Consider the following 17,872-nt stretch of genomic DNA (forward strand, 5'->3'; position numbering starts at 1 on the left):
TAACAAAGCTCTTTGTTTTATCATAAGAAATATATTTTCCTAGAATATGTACCACAAATTACTTTCTAGAAAAACACGCCCAATATCGTTAATCAGAGCCATGCTTGTAAAACTATTTGAAATTTCTTATTTTTTTAATAAGAATGCAAATCAAATATCCTCTTGCAATAAATAATAAATTGCCCAAAATTTGAATCACTGACAAAATATTTTTTCCCTATGTAAAGAAACCTGACAACATCTTCATTAGTAGGATTGCGCATATGTGTCAGTTTCATATTTTGCAAAATAAAATTGTTATAACAAAACAGAACTGTATTTTACATAATTCAGATGGAGATACAAATATAATGTTTAAATTGTAAAGTAAACTTACTTGTACTGGACATTCTAGAGTTGACAGATGTAGTTCTTGTAACTGTTGGTCTAATTTCTGTCTGTCTAAGAGTATTAGGAGGTGTGTTCTCTTTTACAATGTCACCTTCTTCAACAATATGTAAGGGATTGTGGGTAGTTGGAGGCGGGCCTGCAGCTGGTTGTGGGCGTGGAATATCTCGTTTCTACATCAAAGAAATTAAGCTCAAATTTAAATATTGCAAATATTCTTTGTTTATTGCTTCTATATGGCTGTTTTTTGTATGTTTTGTCCAGCTTATATAAAAAAGTGTAAGTGTAACATCAAACTTAGAATATTAAACTTCACTTATTAGTTTTATATATTTCTACATAAAACTTTGTTCCCCAGGGCAAGGTTAATGTGAGGTAGTCATGATTTAAACAATTATTTGTAGGCGGTCAACTCCTCATATAAAACCTTAAAACTCTGTCTGAATAAGATTTTTTTAACTTTTTTGAAATATGGTTAAATGTAAGTCTGTTATGTCTTTTGGATAATTAACAAGAGTATAATTTTATCATTTTAAGGGGCATAACTGTATATTACGCTTTGTACATCACTTACAAGATTTCTCTCTTCTGAGATAAGCCACTCAGCATCTTTCTCTGATTCCATTTGTTGTATCCGTAACCGTTCTGCTATCTCCTCCGGCTCTAAATCCTTAGTAACATGATTATTCACCGGCAATGGTTCTCGGAAGTCAAGAGCCTAGTTATATAGTAAATAATGTATACCATTACAATTAGTGGGATAATCATTACCATTCCTATATGATACGAGTACATACTTACAATGTTAATGTATAAATTATATAAAGATTTTGTAAAAAAGGGCCTCTAAAAAGATCTTAGACAGGGACTTTTTGGACTGAATGTTAACATTTTCTTTCATAGATAAAATGGAACTCATTTTTCTGTCATGAATGCTATATAATTTATTTGAAAACTGGCCTTATTAAACATTACCTCTTCTAATCATAAGTTATTACCTGATCTTGATAAAGTTGCCTATTACTCTGGAAACCCCTGGTTTGAGTTCCACTTGCCCCTACCATCTCAGATAATTCCTGGGGATTCCTGGCAATGGCCCTACCAGGGAATGTACCACCTCTTGGTCCAGCTGCCGAGGCCTGACTGTAGTGTGAACCTTCTGCCGACACACCTGCAGGGTTATAACCTCTCGATACCTGATTAACTTGGGTGTAACCAGTGGATGAAGGAAAGTAATGTGACAGATCAATCTCTCTAGGTAAAGGTGGTGGGCCAGCTTGAGATCCTGCTACTGGGTGCTGTGGGCTTGGCCCACATGGGGTACTCTGCCCTACTGGAAGATTGGAAGAGTTGCTCCAATTATTTGGAGGAGTGGCTATACTCTGTTGACTAATATTTCTGGAAGAGGTGGCTGGGGATATATTAGGGAATTGTGGCCTGGCAGGTTTAGGTGGTGGCAAGATCTGTTCATCTTCTGACCCATTGGAACCTAGCAAGGAAAATTTAACATTAATTATGATGAATAATAAATATGAAGATTAAATGGTGCAATACAAATTCATCCCAAATTTTGAACTGAAAAGTGACAGAAAAAAATTGCAAAATAAAGTATGCATTTGAGCTTTTTTTATCTGCAGTGCTTTCTTTTGGTGTGAGACTGTACTCATTAGACAAACACTTCATTACTGTCATGAAGGACCCTCATTCACATAGAAACACACAGTCAGACAATCTACAAATTTAACAAATGCAGAAAAAAAATGGGCAAACATCATGAAAGTTGGATGTTTCTGGGAAAAAACCACAAGTAACATTGTATTTCAGTAATCAACTGTAAAGGTATGTATAGGACTACGTACCCCAGGATATAACTCTCCTGTTATCCCTCTGCATTTCCTCTTCCAGTCTGTATTTCTCCTCATCAAATATTTCACTGTAATATTTTCATAAATTATACATTATAAAAGTCAGAACAAGAAAAGGTCAAGTTGTCTAGGGTACTTTGTAATTAAAGTATACAAAATTTAAACATATATTTTCATATCTATGTAGTTCATAGAACAGAACTGAACTTACTATAAAACATAACCCATATTTAATAAAACTTGATAGGGTACATATAATTCAAGTAAAAAATACTGATGTATTAATTTTATACTTACTAAAGCCATGTTTTCAGATCAGCAAATGAAGGTCTCTTGGAAGGTTCATATGACCAACATACACACATGAGGTTATACAGGGAAGGTGGACATCCTGGGGGTAGGGGTAGCCTCTCCCCATTCTCTATCTTTCCTATCACATCATTGTTCTTCACACCTTGGAATGGCTTGATACCGTACATCAAAATCTCCCATATACAAACACCTGAAAAATATACTTATACAATATACACGCAGCACAAGTATTGACTTTCTTCAATTAATTGTTTCACAATATCTTCTCTTTTTTCTTTCTTTTTTTATTTCATAAATAATTCTGCCATGAGAACACAGTCATACTTATAAGGGTCTTTTTACTGAACTTGAATTATTCCTTTATACCATATATCAAAGTCATCTTGAACTTCTAGATAATGCATTACTTCTTATAGAGTACTTTACACAAAGCTTACCAAACATCCAAACATCACTTGCCGAGGTAAACCTCCTAAAGTTGATAGATTCTGGAGCCATCCATTTTATCGGTAGTTTACCTTTGGATGCTGAAAAACATACAGTCAATGAATGCAGAAAGAATTTAAATAAAAACTGTTATCATAATCATTAAAATGCTTGTTTAATTGCAAAACTAAAATGAATTAACAAGAAATCTAGTTAATGTAATCAATGCAATGAGGAAACATAAACTCTATAATAACAACAATAAATCAAGATCAATTATGATGAAACAACAATGTATGTATGTTAAGTGTTACATTAATGTCTAACTAACAAGGACAGTATAAAACTGCTTCATCATTTCTGTGACAAACCTTTATAGTAACTTTGTTCCTCCACCCATCTAGACAGACCAAAATCTCCTAGTTTAACACAGTCATGGGCTGATACTAGCACATTCCTTGCTGCTATATCCCTACAAACACAAAATATTTATCTTATATAAAAACAATCCAATAAAAGTTATAGTCATACATCAAACTCTACCTTCAAAAAGAGTCAATTAAAATCAGGAATAACTAGCCCCTTGCTGATACAAACACATTTAACTATAAGCAATAATTTAAATCAAAGGTCACATCGATTTTGACCTTTGACTCTTGACCTGAAAATGGGTGTGGCAGGCATAACCCATCAACATTCATTCACAGATCCAGATTTGAGGTCATAATAATGAGTAATTACTGGTTCAAATGACTTTGACCTTTCACCATTTGACCTTAAACTGGTATGGCAGGAGTGTGTCATAACAGTAGCTCCCACTTTTCTTTTAAAAGTGGAGTTAAAACGTTTAACAGTAGTGTCTTGTTAGAAGACTGAACTTTGTTGTTCAACATAGTTGACTTTTTTGACACCAATTACTAGTACAATAAATGTATCTACTCAGTATATCAAAACTCAAGTTTGATATACAGTCATTTATCAAACAACAGCCGACATCATGAGTCATTTAACAGACAATGGCAAAACAGTGTGAATATTTACAAAGCAAATATCTCATAGGTTCCCTATATCAAACAATATTTAAGGAAGTACTAACCTATGAACAAACTTTTTACTTTCAAGATATGAGAGAGCTGTGCTAAGCTGGAAGGCATACATGATCAGTGTGGTCAGGTCTAACCGATGCTTATTGTTCTGTAAATATGCTCGCATCTGCAACATAAATATCGTCAATTTATAATGAATCAAATATCCTTGGACTTTATCATTTACATTAAATTTACATCAAATTTAAAGATCAGAGCTATTTATAAAATTTGTTCATTTGTTTTAATGGGTTAAGCTCTAGTGTTTAAAATTAAGTTATTTACATGTATTTAGGTACATTTACCGGCATATCACATATTGCAGTGTAATAGACAATAACAGAAATAAATTATTTATACAGGAAAAAACATAACTTAAATTTATATTTGTTTGTTGGTTTGATTGGATTTTACGTCACATCGACACAGTATAGGTCATATGGCAATGTTCCAGCTTTACTGGTGGAGGAGTAAAGCAAGACCTCCGGTGCACTTACATGCATTATTTCAGACACGAACGGGCACCTGAGTAGAACCACGATGTTCCGTAAGCTAGCTGGACAGCTCCCTCATGTGAAAGAATCCAAAGTTCCAGTCAGGATTCAAACCCACAGCGGTGAGGGGCAAGTGGTGTGAAGTCAACAACCTTAACCACTCAGCCACGAAGGCCCAAACTTAAATTAATAATCATGGTTAGAGATTTACTTTGAATACACTGTAGAAATCATTAGAAGTAAAGGGTTAACCTTGTTTTATCCCAGTTCAAACTGTAATTACAATACAGTAGTTTACTTACCTCACCATGCCTAGCTAGTTCCATAATGATCCATACTGGTCGAGCAGCAGAACATATACCTATAAGTTTGACTATATGAGGATGATCAAATTGCTGCATTATATCTGTAATATAAAATTATCATCTTTAATGTACAGACAGGATAACTTTACAACCTGCAATAGTAACCTTGTCTTACAGTTGAATATGAATAATAAGACCTGTCTTTTATTTATAGTATTAAAACATTAATTTAAAGAATACCTCATATTATAAACCTTTCTTTCATTTGAACTGACATCTGCTTTTGTACAAACATCAATGACAACTAACATAAATAATTTATCTATAAAGCATACACAGCCTGGGCAAAACCTCCATATAAAGTCTGAAGCAAAGAACTACCAGTACTTCTCATTTTTAGTTAGAATAATGGACAATCATGCACAAAATCCTTGCAGATTTAGTCAGCTAGAATTATCAATGGAGATAGTTGTTCATGCATAATGGTACATTTAATCATAGTTTCCACCATAGTAAACACACATGAGTGACACACTCTAGTTGATGACCTGTATTTCATATTTTAGGGAGGATAATGAAACTGGTACAAAAACTGATTCATTCCAGATGAAACAGGTTGCTTAGTTTGCAATGTGTAAAGTACCATTACAAAGGACACAAGTTTTTCAAGTAACATCTGCAAGACTGTTATTATTCTAATTTGGATTAACAAGTACATCAAACTTACTATAACTTGATTAGTAGAGAGATAATATAACTGCTGGAATACTGTGTCTGTTTCAAGACATTTGAACACACTTTTATGGGCAGAGAACACAAAATTTCAGATGACCCCAATTTTTTTCCAATCAATTCATTTCAATTATGATAACTCAATAATGCAAAAAAATTTCGGCACTAGTTTTAATTTCCTTCTTTGCCTCAATAATGTCAATAAAATCAGATTTTGTAAGTAGAGAACTCACAAGCTTCTTCAAGGAATTTTTCTGTCATAGATTCTTCATTATCCTCCTTACAGGTCTTCACTGCAACAGGTACCTCGTTACCATCCTGTACATAAATATTATCGTAAGTTAATATTCATTTGTTTCATAGTAACTAACATAAACATTGTTTCATGGTTACATATATAACTTATTTATAACATTACTATTGTTATATTTTCATAATATATTCTAACATGCTCATTGAAAAGATAGGGGAATTGAGTGCATTATTACAAGACATATGCACAGCGTAAAAAAAAGAAATGCCTACACGTCATATGATATCAGATATGACATCAATAAACCAAACAACATCAGGAAAATTACTTCTACACTCGATGTATTTCAACATTTTTATCAATTCTCTTTTTATAAGCATGTTTGAATGGAAATAGATATTAATTATCATTATATTCATGCATTATAGTATAATAATGCACTTTTTTCCCGTTCAAATGCTTCGTACTTTATCACACAGGCCTATCAGTCTTCGAGATTATATTCCTATGCATTTGAACTCAAATTGTGCATTATTCTACAACAATGCACAACATTATTTTACTTTAAATCACTATTGTTTCTTTGAAACTTTATAAAACTATACAAATAATAGTTACTACAATTTTAAGAGGGTTTTATTACAATATAAAGAATTTATTATGAATTTATCACTTAAAATTAACGCAACTTATTTTTCACATGTTTGATTTCAAGATGACTTCAACAAGAAGTTAATTATTTGTTTAGGTGTTGTCTCTAGTCCAACATCCTGTTGCATCAGTAGTTTTATATCTGATTTATAACTTATGTCCTTATAAATTGAATGGTCAAAAGCGATTTTGTTTTTGTTTTTTACAAACATTTAAAAGCTTTCTAGACTGCATGATCAATGTTAATTCTTTTTCATAAATTTACTATATAATAGGAGACTTATCTATGTAAAGATTTTTTGTTTGTTTTACCTTTTCTCTATAAACACCTTTATGGACGTCTCCAAACTGGCCGTTACCAAGAATATCAAGTAATTTAATCTTGTCTCTTTGTATCTCATAGTCATTAGCTGTAAAATAAATCATTAAACATACAATATAACTGATCATAAAATAATATAAAAGTTACTTTAAGGGTACAAAATATAAATCTACCTATACAAAATACAACATATATATTCCAGTTTTACCACAACCAACAATATATATACACTATCTTTTTATAATCATTAATTTAAATACAGATTGTTATAAAATAATTACATTAAAATTTAATATCTTGAATGATATGCTAAGATATATTTACACTTTATAAATTTTACATTCATTTGTAACTTATAGTAAAGTTACATATATCTTCATTCAACATGCATACATCAGAGGTCAGGGCTAATTCTATGACCTTTGTTAGATTTAGTATACATGTATATAAATTACACTGAATATTAAATGTTTGGTCATGACAGCAAACATATATACTGTATCTTTATAACCAAGCATGCATACACACAAATATAATGTTCAAAATCTACAAGGAAGGATTTCCCAGTACACATTCGATAAAAACAAAATATTAGAAGTCTTCCATGCAGAATTGAGTCTAATTAAATGCGAAATAAATAACAAAATAATAATGTTAAATGCTCTATCGACGGCAACATTACTTCTTGCGATTATAATCTATTTGACTTTGCCATGCTTTCTTTCCTCAAAATTATTTTGACAAAGCAGAAATAATATTTCTCAACTATTGGCAACAATATTGCTCTGTTTCATTCAGTAGAATATTAGAAATTCATTCAGGTAGATATGCAATATATTTTTATTTGGGATCTCTCGTTATCCAATCAAATGACATGTTACATCTATAGTTCAATCAGATCTTGAGTTATATCTACACTCTAATCTCATGCCAAACTCACTTTTCTTTTTCTTCCCCTTTCTTTTTTGTCCTATTAATTTTTTATGAAAGATTTTTTTTTCAGTCAGAACATGTTATTGATAGCTCAAAACTTTCTTTTTGACTTGATAATATTACTATAACATTATAAATATATTACAATCATTTGACCTTTGCATGACCTCTGACCTTGAGGCAAAATTTTATTCTTTCTTGGATAACAAATTGAAAACTTATATTCTGTTGTTGTATTCTATTTTTTCTATTATTTAGTTAAAATTTTCCTGTCGATTTTCATTAATTTTATTCATAAATTTGTAACCCTGGCAACAGAAATCATATTTACCATCAGGCGAGCTGTAGTCACCCTCATCTTCGACAATTTCTGCATAATCTGATATTCCTAAAAAATCATACATAAACTAGATGTACTTTACTTTTATTTTCATTTCTTGCTTTTATCAATTGTTTTCAGAACTAGAATTTTGAAAGCAATTTTAAAATGTTCTATTCACAAAGAATTTAATTGGTATATCTAGGTGAAGGTTAAATAATAATAATAATTGTATATACAATGTATATTAAAAGCTTGCAACATATACAGAAATATATGAGTGAATTAACATAATAAGAAGCAAAGTACAAAATGTTCAGCCAATTAATTCCACAACCAAAATTAAACAAATACATATACATATAGACAGTCTAAACAAATTGCCAAAAGATATCAATCAAATGTATTAGTGAAACATACAACTAGGTCCATCAAGAAGTTCATGGGGGTTACAGTTACAGTTCCCAATCAGACAATAACCTATACTGTAACAGAACCACTCAAAGGGGCAACACAAGTAAAGTCTGTATGAAACTATTTCAATCTCTGGACCTTAGCAGTAACAAAGAGTTGCCTATGTCACCAGCACAGAGCCTGCCTATCCTGCTCTTGTCTACTATGTCTATACTATCAGCTTCTTAATTTTATCATTTTGATATAAAAATCCTTTTAATTACAGATGGACAGGTCCAATTACAAACCATCAAGCCCATTAAACAGATTTGGCATAGTATAAAGGTTAAAGGCAAAATTGGTAAAAACTTCTTCTTAAAATGTAATCAACCAGTTAGACAACAATGAAGAGGTTTAGCAGAGATGATGGTCAATGTACTGCTATCATTTTGAAATATACCACTAATTTAAGTCTGTACAACACATACAATGTCTTGTTGAAAAATATAACTTTAAAGAGTTACTACCAGAAATATTGTTTACTATTTTTCTGTATTGTCTTATCTTCGATAGAAATAGCTCTAAATTATTTCAAACTTTAATTTAAAATCAATCCTGAATAGGACCTTCAATTAAAACTGTAAATGGAATGGGGTGAGAAATGTTAACCAGCAACCTAAACAGCAGAGTCATGAAGATCATTTAGTGTATGTATATAGAGTTATTACTGTCAAACCAAATCACAAGGTAGGTTACAGTTGATTACAGATGTTATAATATTGAATAGTCAATTACACATCATGAGATGGTAAGAATCAATAACCTATGTTGTTTTGTTGTAGGTTAGTGGAGACAAGAAAACCACAACAAATGTAAATGCTCGAGGTCAAGAAGTAGAACACAGGAATGCAGGTAAGTCAGTAAGCAGTGGTTATATACATGTACTTACTTTCATTAGGACTAAGTGGCTCCCCAAGCTTGTTCAATCCATCTTTCTTATTTGTGCTGAAATATACATTAAATATACCTGTTAAAAATATCTTCATTTTAAATTTGTTCATCAATTTTATTACTTATATACTACAAAGAAATATAGGAAGTTGATTCCTGGGCAATTATTAGGTATGGAGATGGACCAGAGTTGAGCTATTATAAGAATACATGCATATCTAAATTAAACATAATGAAATAAATGCTAACGTTTTTATCTTCTTTTTTTTTAATTCAAAGAATAACATTCTTTTAGATTTCTAAATGTTCATGAAACTATGACTACACAAAATGACATTTGTTGTCTTAAATGCCACCAAAACATCAAATTTCAATTGGCATTAAAACTGCTGAAGTTACAATGGAAAACATTATTCAAGAAGAAATATTTTATTTTACCTGATCTTAGGTGATGGAGGCACTGTTTCTTCTGAAAGTAGATAAAATATTTTATCAATAATGCAACTTGACATGTAACAAAGTAACTTCATATAACTAAAACAAACATAATATATAATAATCAAACATTTTAAAGACTACTGTTTATCAACTCGCTATACAATTTTAACTCTTGGAACTATGTAAATAGTTCAATAAAAGTATCATTGAAACAAATCAAACACTGCTGAATAGTAATACATAAAGTAATTGGTTTAGCAGGTTCCCCCAACCCATAGGAAGGATTCAAGCATATGCTGACATCTGAAACATAATGTATTTTAATAGTTTTACTTATTTACAGAAACTTCTATCATAGCAAAAAGGAAGAAATAATCCATTAATTTTTGTGAACAAATGAGTTAATGCTATTTTCTCAAATATATTATGTAAACAAAATTATTACGAACTTTTGGTATAAAAAAATCTTAACATCTTCTTTTGTTAACTAAAAGTAGGTTGATATACTGTTACATCAAACAAGTAAAGCAAACAGGGCAAAGTTTGGTGTGAAATGCTACCACAGGTCAAATTTGGAGAGATCTCCATCACAACTTAAAGCAGTTTTGGAGGTTTTGTATTTTGATACACATGTATTATCAAGAACATAATGCAAAAACATTTACAAAATATATCAACACTCAAATTTGACAAATTTAAGTAGAATTAAGCTGTAAAAGAATATGTAAGTGAAAAGACTTCATTTAGTGCATGTCAATAATTCAGAAACAAAAACTAAAGTCAATTGAACATTGTTTTAAATATATAACTATAAAAATCATTCTGTATTTGACTTGGGTAAATGTAGTAAAAACACATCACATGAATATATAACAGTTTAGTATTTTCATCTTTACATTGAAACATGTTCATTGTACAAATAAAGTATATATTACAACAAAACACTGCACTAAAATATATATTTTTAACATTCTAGTATGTGATGTGAGTACAAAAAAAACCTTTAAGCATAGCATTTTAATATTTCTCTTCTTTGAATATGCAATTCATTAAATTGCAACTGATAAAATATCTGATGTAAAGTTGACAAAAATAGGGATGAAATTTAATGATGGAAGTAAGTTCATGAATATATTTTTAAAAAAGGCCTGGTTTATTACTGTCTATTAAAATCCCAACAATTAACTATGTAGATGCAGAATAAAATCAAACAGACTCAATACCTTTTATTTCTAAACAATGATTCAAAACTCAAGCACCAGTATAAACACAGCAAAGAATAGTATTTCAATAACATAATTTTATTGTGCTGAACATGTGTGACCAAAGAAAAACTTTTGCCCTTTGTGCAACTAGTAAAAAACTATATAAAAAAATTAAAACTGAGCATGCTTACTTTACTAATTACTAAACAATAAAGACAAAATACAAAACTGTCTAAAATTATCTTAAATGTATAACTTTACAATTAAACTAACACTATATGAAAATATAAAATGGAAGAATCATTTGAAATATCAGGTTCTATTCATACTCCAATATGTTAGTGTCTTAAATGGGGAGTGTTAATATAGGAATAAATATAAACAACACAACATGAAAGTTAAATTAGTGAAACTGGGTGCTTATGTACCATACTGATTGAAATATGAAAACAACAACAACAACACTTAACTTTGTCCCAACACAAGACAGATTCTGTTGTCATAGTTACATGGTTATAATACTTTTACATTTTACAGGAATTATAAAAAGTAGTAAAAATTTTCTGACAAAATACTTTTTTTAATTACAAGTCAAGTTTTATAACCATGAACAGTTGGACTTGAAATGTGTATGCAACCCTTCCAAACATTAAACCAAACTTGTTTACATTGGATAAATTTTTTGCTCTGTACTCTCACATGCATCTGATGTCATTACTTTATACTTAATTCAGATTATTTTCTAAAATATCTAACTCTTTTTACCAAGACATAGTAAGTATAGTAACTACGCACAGATATATATTGTTTAAATTTGTTGCGACAAACCACAATATTGAACAGTTTACAGTTTTGTTTTGGTAGAGAAGCATACACAACATTAAAAAGAGTGATCAACAAAGGGAGATCATGCACCATAGAGCCAACCAACAAGAGTTGTCTGTTCCTGAATTGAGGTAGTGCCAGGGATTTTACATGCACTCATAACAAACCTTTGGGTGATGATTCTCTCAGCTCAATAACAGGGGATTTTGCATTGCCAGAAACTTTGGAGGAGAAATTAAACATTACACTATTAGAAAACACTGTCCACTTCAATATCAATGTTAAACAGTCTTTATTGCAAACATATCAAGCCGATGCCAAAGTAACAAAATTTAATGCATCTCAATTTTTTGTGAAGATTTTAATATAGTGTCAAAAGTAAACACATTACATGTCATCTTTAACACATATATTACAATCAACATCTTTTCGCTAGTTGCACTTGATGAAGAAAATAGGTGTACAGATATCCTTAGTAATATAAAGTCTTGACATGAACTTGTTCAGGTACCAAGTTTATATCTTCACAAATTTCACACTTATTAGTTATCACTGACTGCCTATGTCCTAGGCAACATGACTATCAACAACAATGCTAAGTTATCTAAAACTATAATTCATTATGAAACTATTTTCTTACATCTGGTACCCTATAGCATGATATTTCTATATAACACTGTATCATATTGTAGGTATTTTAATCATGATTCCCCTTCATGTGTACATATAACAGATTCATTTCTGTTTGATTACCTTCCATGCATGTAAAAAACATACACACAATTTGTATCTATGATAATGTGCATACCTGATGAGGAAGTTGAACATTATGCAATAAAAAAAAACATCCTCAAACAAAGAAAGATATTATAATCATGCATTCTTAAGATTAAAAGATTAACTAAGAGTGTCATTTTAGAGAAATGTTTCACAGCTGGTCTGTAATATTGTGCAGCAGACGTCAATGTGGAGGCACAGAACATGTCTGCATACAGCATGCTGTTGTAAAAATTTATAATAAAATGTCCTATCACCAACATAAATCATAAACCAATCAGATTAGAGTAAATCTGGCATCATATACTCCTGTATTTTATTCACCAGAGCATCTGTGTGCACTCAGTTAATATACTGATACAGAATTTTCCCACAGTAAAATATAGTTTTATATACTATATTCTAGCAGCGTTTATCTATTCACTACCTACTGCATTTAATGACAGTAAATACACTAAAACAGAATAAACCGCATTGTTTTATTATTAGAGCAAAATGAGTGTTTTGATCTCATAAAAGCATTTTCTTTCAGAATAGGAAACAATTGACAAACTTGTCAGGAATATTTTGATTTACAAGCATTATTTGAAGGAATATGGGAAACTCTATTCAATTAAAAAGCATGTTTCTGGCCTTCCTTTTCTAGCATTAACCGTTTCAGCAATTTTTTATGTAATTACCTTTTTTGGTCCAGAATGAACCTTGAATGTCATGAACGAGTCTGCAGTATCCATCAATTAGGTCAGCCATGTCCTCGGCCTCGGCCAGCGAGGCACACGTTATGGTGAGAGGTTCAGCGGCCCCAGCTATACGTAACTGTAACACCCCTTTACCATCCTCCAAACTCAATGTCTGTATTGACTGAACTTGAGAGAAGTCGGCCATATGAGTTGGCTGTAATACAAGAGATGTATCGATGACTCAATCTGCATTTTATTACAAATTTATATCATGTCATATTTTTACTTTTACCAATGTTGATATTGGTGCTATAAAACATAATAGATTGTATTTATGCCTGCATGTGAGGGGAAATATTAGACAAACTGACTCCTGAAATGACTCAGCTATAAATGATGCTCCGATAAATATAGATAACTCAATATTACCATTTCTATTGTACTTCTAAATGAATTACTATACAATATTTGTCCAGACATAGCATTTTTTGTATGGTAATTTTTATTTTAATCATTTTTATCGTCCTAAAATAACAGTAATTTTAACTCTTATTTGTATGTCAGAGAAAACTAACAGTATCTTAAACAATGTGTATTAACCATGGCCTTTCTAAATAAGAAAAAAATAACATGCACGGTTCTTGCAGGGTGTTGTATTTTACAGACAACTATCACCATCTTAGAGTAGTAAAATGAATGCTGGCACTTGAAATATTATATTTTATAACACACCCTTCACTACTAGACTACCTGTCTGTATCACACTGCACATTACAACTTACATCTTGATGCTTAGAGACACATTATTGATTTCTTATATTCCTTGGCAACAAAACAGCAAAACAGGGGAAGATTCAAATTTCAGAAAAAAAATTCAGACAGAAATAATTGTGTTTTCATGACTACAGTTGTTATGAAAATTATTTTAACAATGTTCAGTGAAGAATACATAATATTTATAGGAAAAGAAGACTTATTCTCATGCAAAACACAGAACTGTTTTCCCAATTCTTTAACTGGCAACATAAACTGAAAATGGTAACTTCAGTAACTTTCTGAAAACCAACTTTTTTTCCAGAATATAACTAATATGGTGAGGGTGAGCTATTTAAACTTAACATCTTAATTAAAATGAAAGCTCTGTCTAGTGGAAAAAATGACAGGAAAGATAACTCTCCTGTGTTAGTTTATATCTAATGCTGTACTTTTGGTTACATATATTTATTGACATCCTTCCAAGGATAAACTTAAATCACTTGTGTTTAAGTAACTAAATGCACTGTTAACACATTAATGTATGAGACTGAAATATTTATTCAGCAATGCAATATTGAAAGATGTTTTGCCAACTTTCTAGAAACAGAAGCACTATCTTGTCACAATATATAAATCTTAGAAATAAATTCTCACTAATGGAACATTTTTATCTCTAAACAAAGTAATCAAGATTCTTTATCCCTTTCTATTTCTAGAATAGAAAGTGTGGTGAACATACATTTAGACATTTAGAAGTATCATTTTAATGAGACAAGATAATCATGGCACCCTAGTCGCTCACCTGAAGACCTGTAAATGAGCCATGTCACGACAAAACCAACGTTATGCGTTTGCGACTAGCGTGATCCAGACCAGCCTGCACATCCGCGCAGTCTGATCAGGATCCATGCTGTTCGCCATCAGTTTCTCTACTTGTAATAGTTTGTAAGCGAACAGCTTGATCCTGATCAGACTGCGTGGATGCGCAGGCTGGTCTGGATCCATGCTGGTCGCAAATGCATTACGTTGGTTTTGGCGTGACGCGGCTCAAATTATAACTGGGCCTACTTGTCAATGCATCATGCACTGAAGAATCTTGGTAGAGGTCAACTAGACTATGTTTCCAAATATCTAAGCTCAAGTCATAGAGGTTTCAGAACATTTTTTACATTTTTACTATATACATATAAGAGAAACCTATGACCCCCAAGGAGCAGACAAGTTTTACCCAAGAGGCAATGTGGTTTCAGACAAGAGGATGTATGTATTTTTACTACTTTAATATGGGACTACCCATGAATCATTCACATGAACATTGGTCAAAATCCAGAAATTAGTTTTAAAGTAATTGCTTATAATGCACAACAATGAACAATGGACAGAGGACAATCACAAAAGCTTGCCCCAAGCATTTTTTTGCTCAGGTGAGCTAAAAATGTAACTATGAAAATAAAACATGTGAAAATGTCCAATAAATAAACAGAATGTACAGATTACAGAGAAATTTAATCTTGTTTATATATTCAGAATAAGATAACATCATCTGTGAACAATTTCATGTTGTTAATATTTTAATGTATATTTTTAATTCTGGAGAAAATAGTTTTACACCATAATTGATCAATACAGAGTTTTCCTGTATATGATATCTGAGTAAATGTGGAATCAAAGCAGCAGTATGCCACAGTATGATTCAAGATTAAATAATCAACAAGTTCAGCAAAGGTTTTTGACTACAGTTTTGAATACATTATAATTACATTCTGATGTGAACATACCGAACCATATTTTTCTAGTCTGACAGAGATTTCATCACAAACATTAATACATTTTTTTTTGCAACACAAATGAAGAGAGATTGTGTTCCCCTACAATGAGATAACACTATTTATATAAGATATGACTGTGTCTCTAATGTTTCTTTGATTGATGGAACATGATAAAACTCTTGTAGCAGACGCAAAATGTGAAATCAATTAAAAGGTTAATGTTTTCTTATCTTATTTCAACCCTGACTGACAACTCATCTTTCAGCAGGCATATCTCACAAGAATATCATCTGTGATTATTTAAGCTCATCATTTCATCTGAATTATCATTCCATCTTCCATATAACAAAAACAATACACAGTGAATCACATGTTTTGTGAATCATGTTTGTTATAACTACCTTTATAACATGACTTTTGGAAATTAAAGTATAATCAAAATCTAATGAGAATTGAGATAATATGTAATGATATAACCTGCCTTTTTTTATATTTATACACTTTCTAAGTAGCTTCAATCTTGTCTTTCAAAAATATTAGAATTACTTTGTAAGACATAATACTGTTGTTATCCGAAATGTAAGGAACTTAACTAAGACCTTTTGAAAACCTCTGTCATTAGCCCCTTTAAATAAAACATACCAATATGATTTCAAGTACAAAATCAACTTCTTGTATCTTTATTAAATGCATACAAAACTTAATGATTTTTGTGACTGCTTTCTGGTATAATTAACTTTTTCAATAAAAACCACCCTGGATTCTTCCTCACAGTCAGAGACAGTTAGTTCAGAATTTAAAATATGACAAGCTCATACACTGAATCAGCTGAGAGGAAGGTGAGAGAGATAGAGAGGGCAAAGTGGGATAAAGGTTAAACTAGTTACCGTGGAGGCCTTCTCTGTGAGGTAGCTAATACCAACATCTGGTCCTATCACAAGCTCCATTGATATACTCCAACCAGACTGAAATATCAAATACTTACAATATAATCTACTGTCAGTTACTATTACCTATATGATTATTACATTTGCTATATTTCTACATTTTGATATACTGTAGGTATTCAATATAAATTTTCCTAGGATAAAAATGATAAAACTGTTAATTAAGTAAAAGAATATTGACTATACAAGATCTGCTAAAGAATAAGTAAGCAAAGATAGTAGTACATGAACTTCCTAAGGATAAATCACCAGATGTATTGCAAAAGAAAATTAACCAATTAGTATCATTTAAAGTAAATGCTGTGTTTATATAACAGAACCCCTACTATTTTATTACCCGGACTACAGCAGAAAGAGTTCAGAGAAGCAATCATTTCTGATGAGTCAAGTTCATATGTTAACCCTCATAGTTTTGTATCTTTGGTCTTTAATCTGTACAGTGTCTTATTTTCTTTATTATTTTTTATGAGGTACATAAGAAGTGGAACCAAGTTTTAACACATTATTGAATAAACATTCTGGTGCTAAGAAAGTTATAATGTGGAATAATAAAGTAAGAGTCTTTAAAAAGTAATGTATAGTACAGGACCTTTTTGTTACAATTTTGCTGTCCAGATCAAAATAAATTATTTTGAATAACAATTTACTTACATGAACTCAATTAATATCCAAAACAAAACAAAATATTATGAAACCTACACCGAAATATTAAGGCACTATTTCCAACCAGGAAGTTCCAATATAACCACCTGTTTCTATCTCCAGCATTTCAAACACTAAGAAACCATGGCAATCAAATCTTGTATTTTATCAGTAAACAAGCAATAAAATCACTACCTTCAATACACTTTATGATGTTAATTCCCACAGAGCTTTACATAGATGATTCTATCAAATTTGAAATACATGAAACATGTAAAAAAGTGAAGTTATCACCAAGGATGCTTTGAATTAAGTTAAAATTTACACCAAGATCACCCCTCAAAACTTAAGCTACAATTAATGTTCCTTGCTGATGGGGGATGCTTTAAGATATAAATGAACATG

At 31.0% G+C, this 17,872-nt stretch overlaps 1 protein-coding gene across 9 annotated transcripts in view; it reads right to left on the reverse strand.

Annotated features, from left to right (window-relative positions):
- Positions 1 to 314: 314 nt before the first annotated feature.
- The window catches only part of LOC132713405 (focal adhesion kinase 1-like), a 68,706-nt gene continuing 51,148 nt past the window's right edge, over positions 315 to 17,872 (reverse strand). For 5 of the 9 annotated variants that reach the window (XM_060695995.1, XM_060696033.1, XM_060696042.1 and 2 more), the window contains 18 exons: positions 16,766 to 16,843; positions 13,354 to 13,567; positions 12,064 to 12,117; positions 9,867 to 9,897; positions 9,427 to 9,482; positions 8,097 to 8,153; positions 7,773 to 7,802; positions 6,823 to 6,920; positions 5,840 to 5,924; positions 4,872 to 4,975; positions 4,087 to 4,202; positions 3,362 to 3,462; positions 3,002 to 3,091; positions 2,550 to 2,754; positions 2,247 to 2,320; positions 1,386 to 1,876; positions 962 to 1,105; positions 315 to 560 (listed from right to left, as the gene is read on the reverse strand). In XM_060695995.1, the coding sequence (XP_060551978.1) occupies positions 330 to 560; positions 962 to 1,105; positions 1,386 to 1,876; positions 2,247 to 2,320; positions 2,550 to 2,754; positions 3,002 to 3,091; positions 3,362 to 3,462; positions 4,087 to 4,202; positions 4,872 to 4,975; positions 5,840 to 5,924; positions 6,823 to 6,920; positions 7,773 to 7,802; positions 8,097 to 8,153; positions 9,427 to 9,482; positions 9,867 to 9,897; positions 12,064 to 12,117; positions 13,354 to 13,567; positions 16,766 to 16,843 (2,259 nt within the window). In that variant the 3' untranslated portion in view covers positions 315 to 329. The remainder of the gene's footprint in view (positions 561 to 961; positions 1,106 to 1,385; positions 1,877 to 2,246; positions 2,321 to 2,549; positions 2,755 to 3,001; positions 3,092 to 3,361; positions 3,463 to 4,086; positions 4,203 to 4,871; positions 4,976 to 5,839; positions 5,925 to 6,822; positions 6,921 to 7,772; positions 7,803 to 8,096; positions 8,154 to 9,426; positions 9,483 to 9,866; positions 9,898 to 12,063; positions 12,118 to 13,353; positions 13,568 to 16,765; positions 16,844 to 17,872) is intronic. The other 4 variants (XM_060696010.1, XM_060696001.1, XM_060696018.1 and 1 more) reach the window with 4 other exon arrangements.

This window comes from Ruditapes philippinarum, unplaced genomic scaffold (assembly GCF_026571515.1).
Source record: "Ruditapes philippinarum isolate M1 unplaced genomic scaffold, ASM2657151v2 ctg2449_1_1_1_1, whole genome shotgun sequence".
NCBI lineage: Eukaryota > Metazoa > Mollusca > Bivalvia > Venerida > Veneridae > Ruditapes > Ruditapes philippinarum.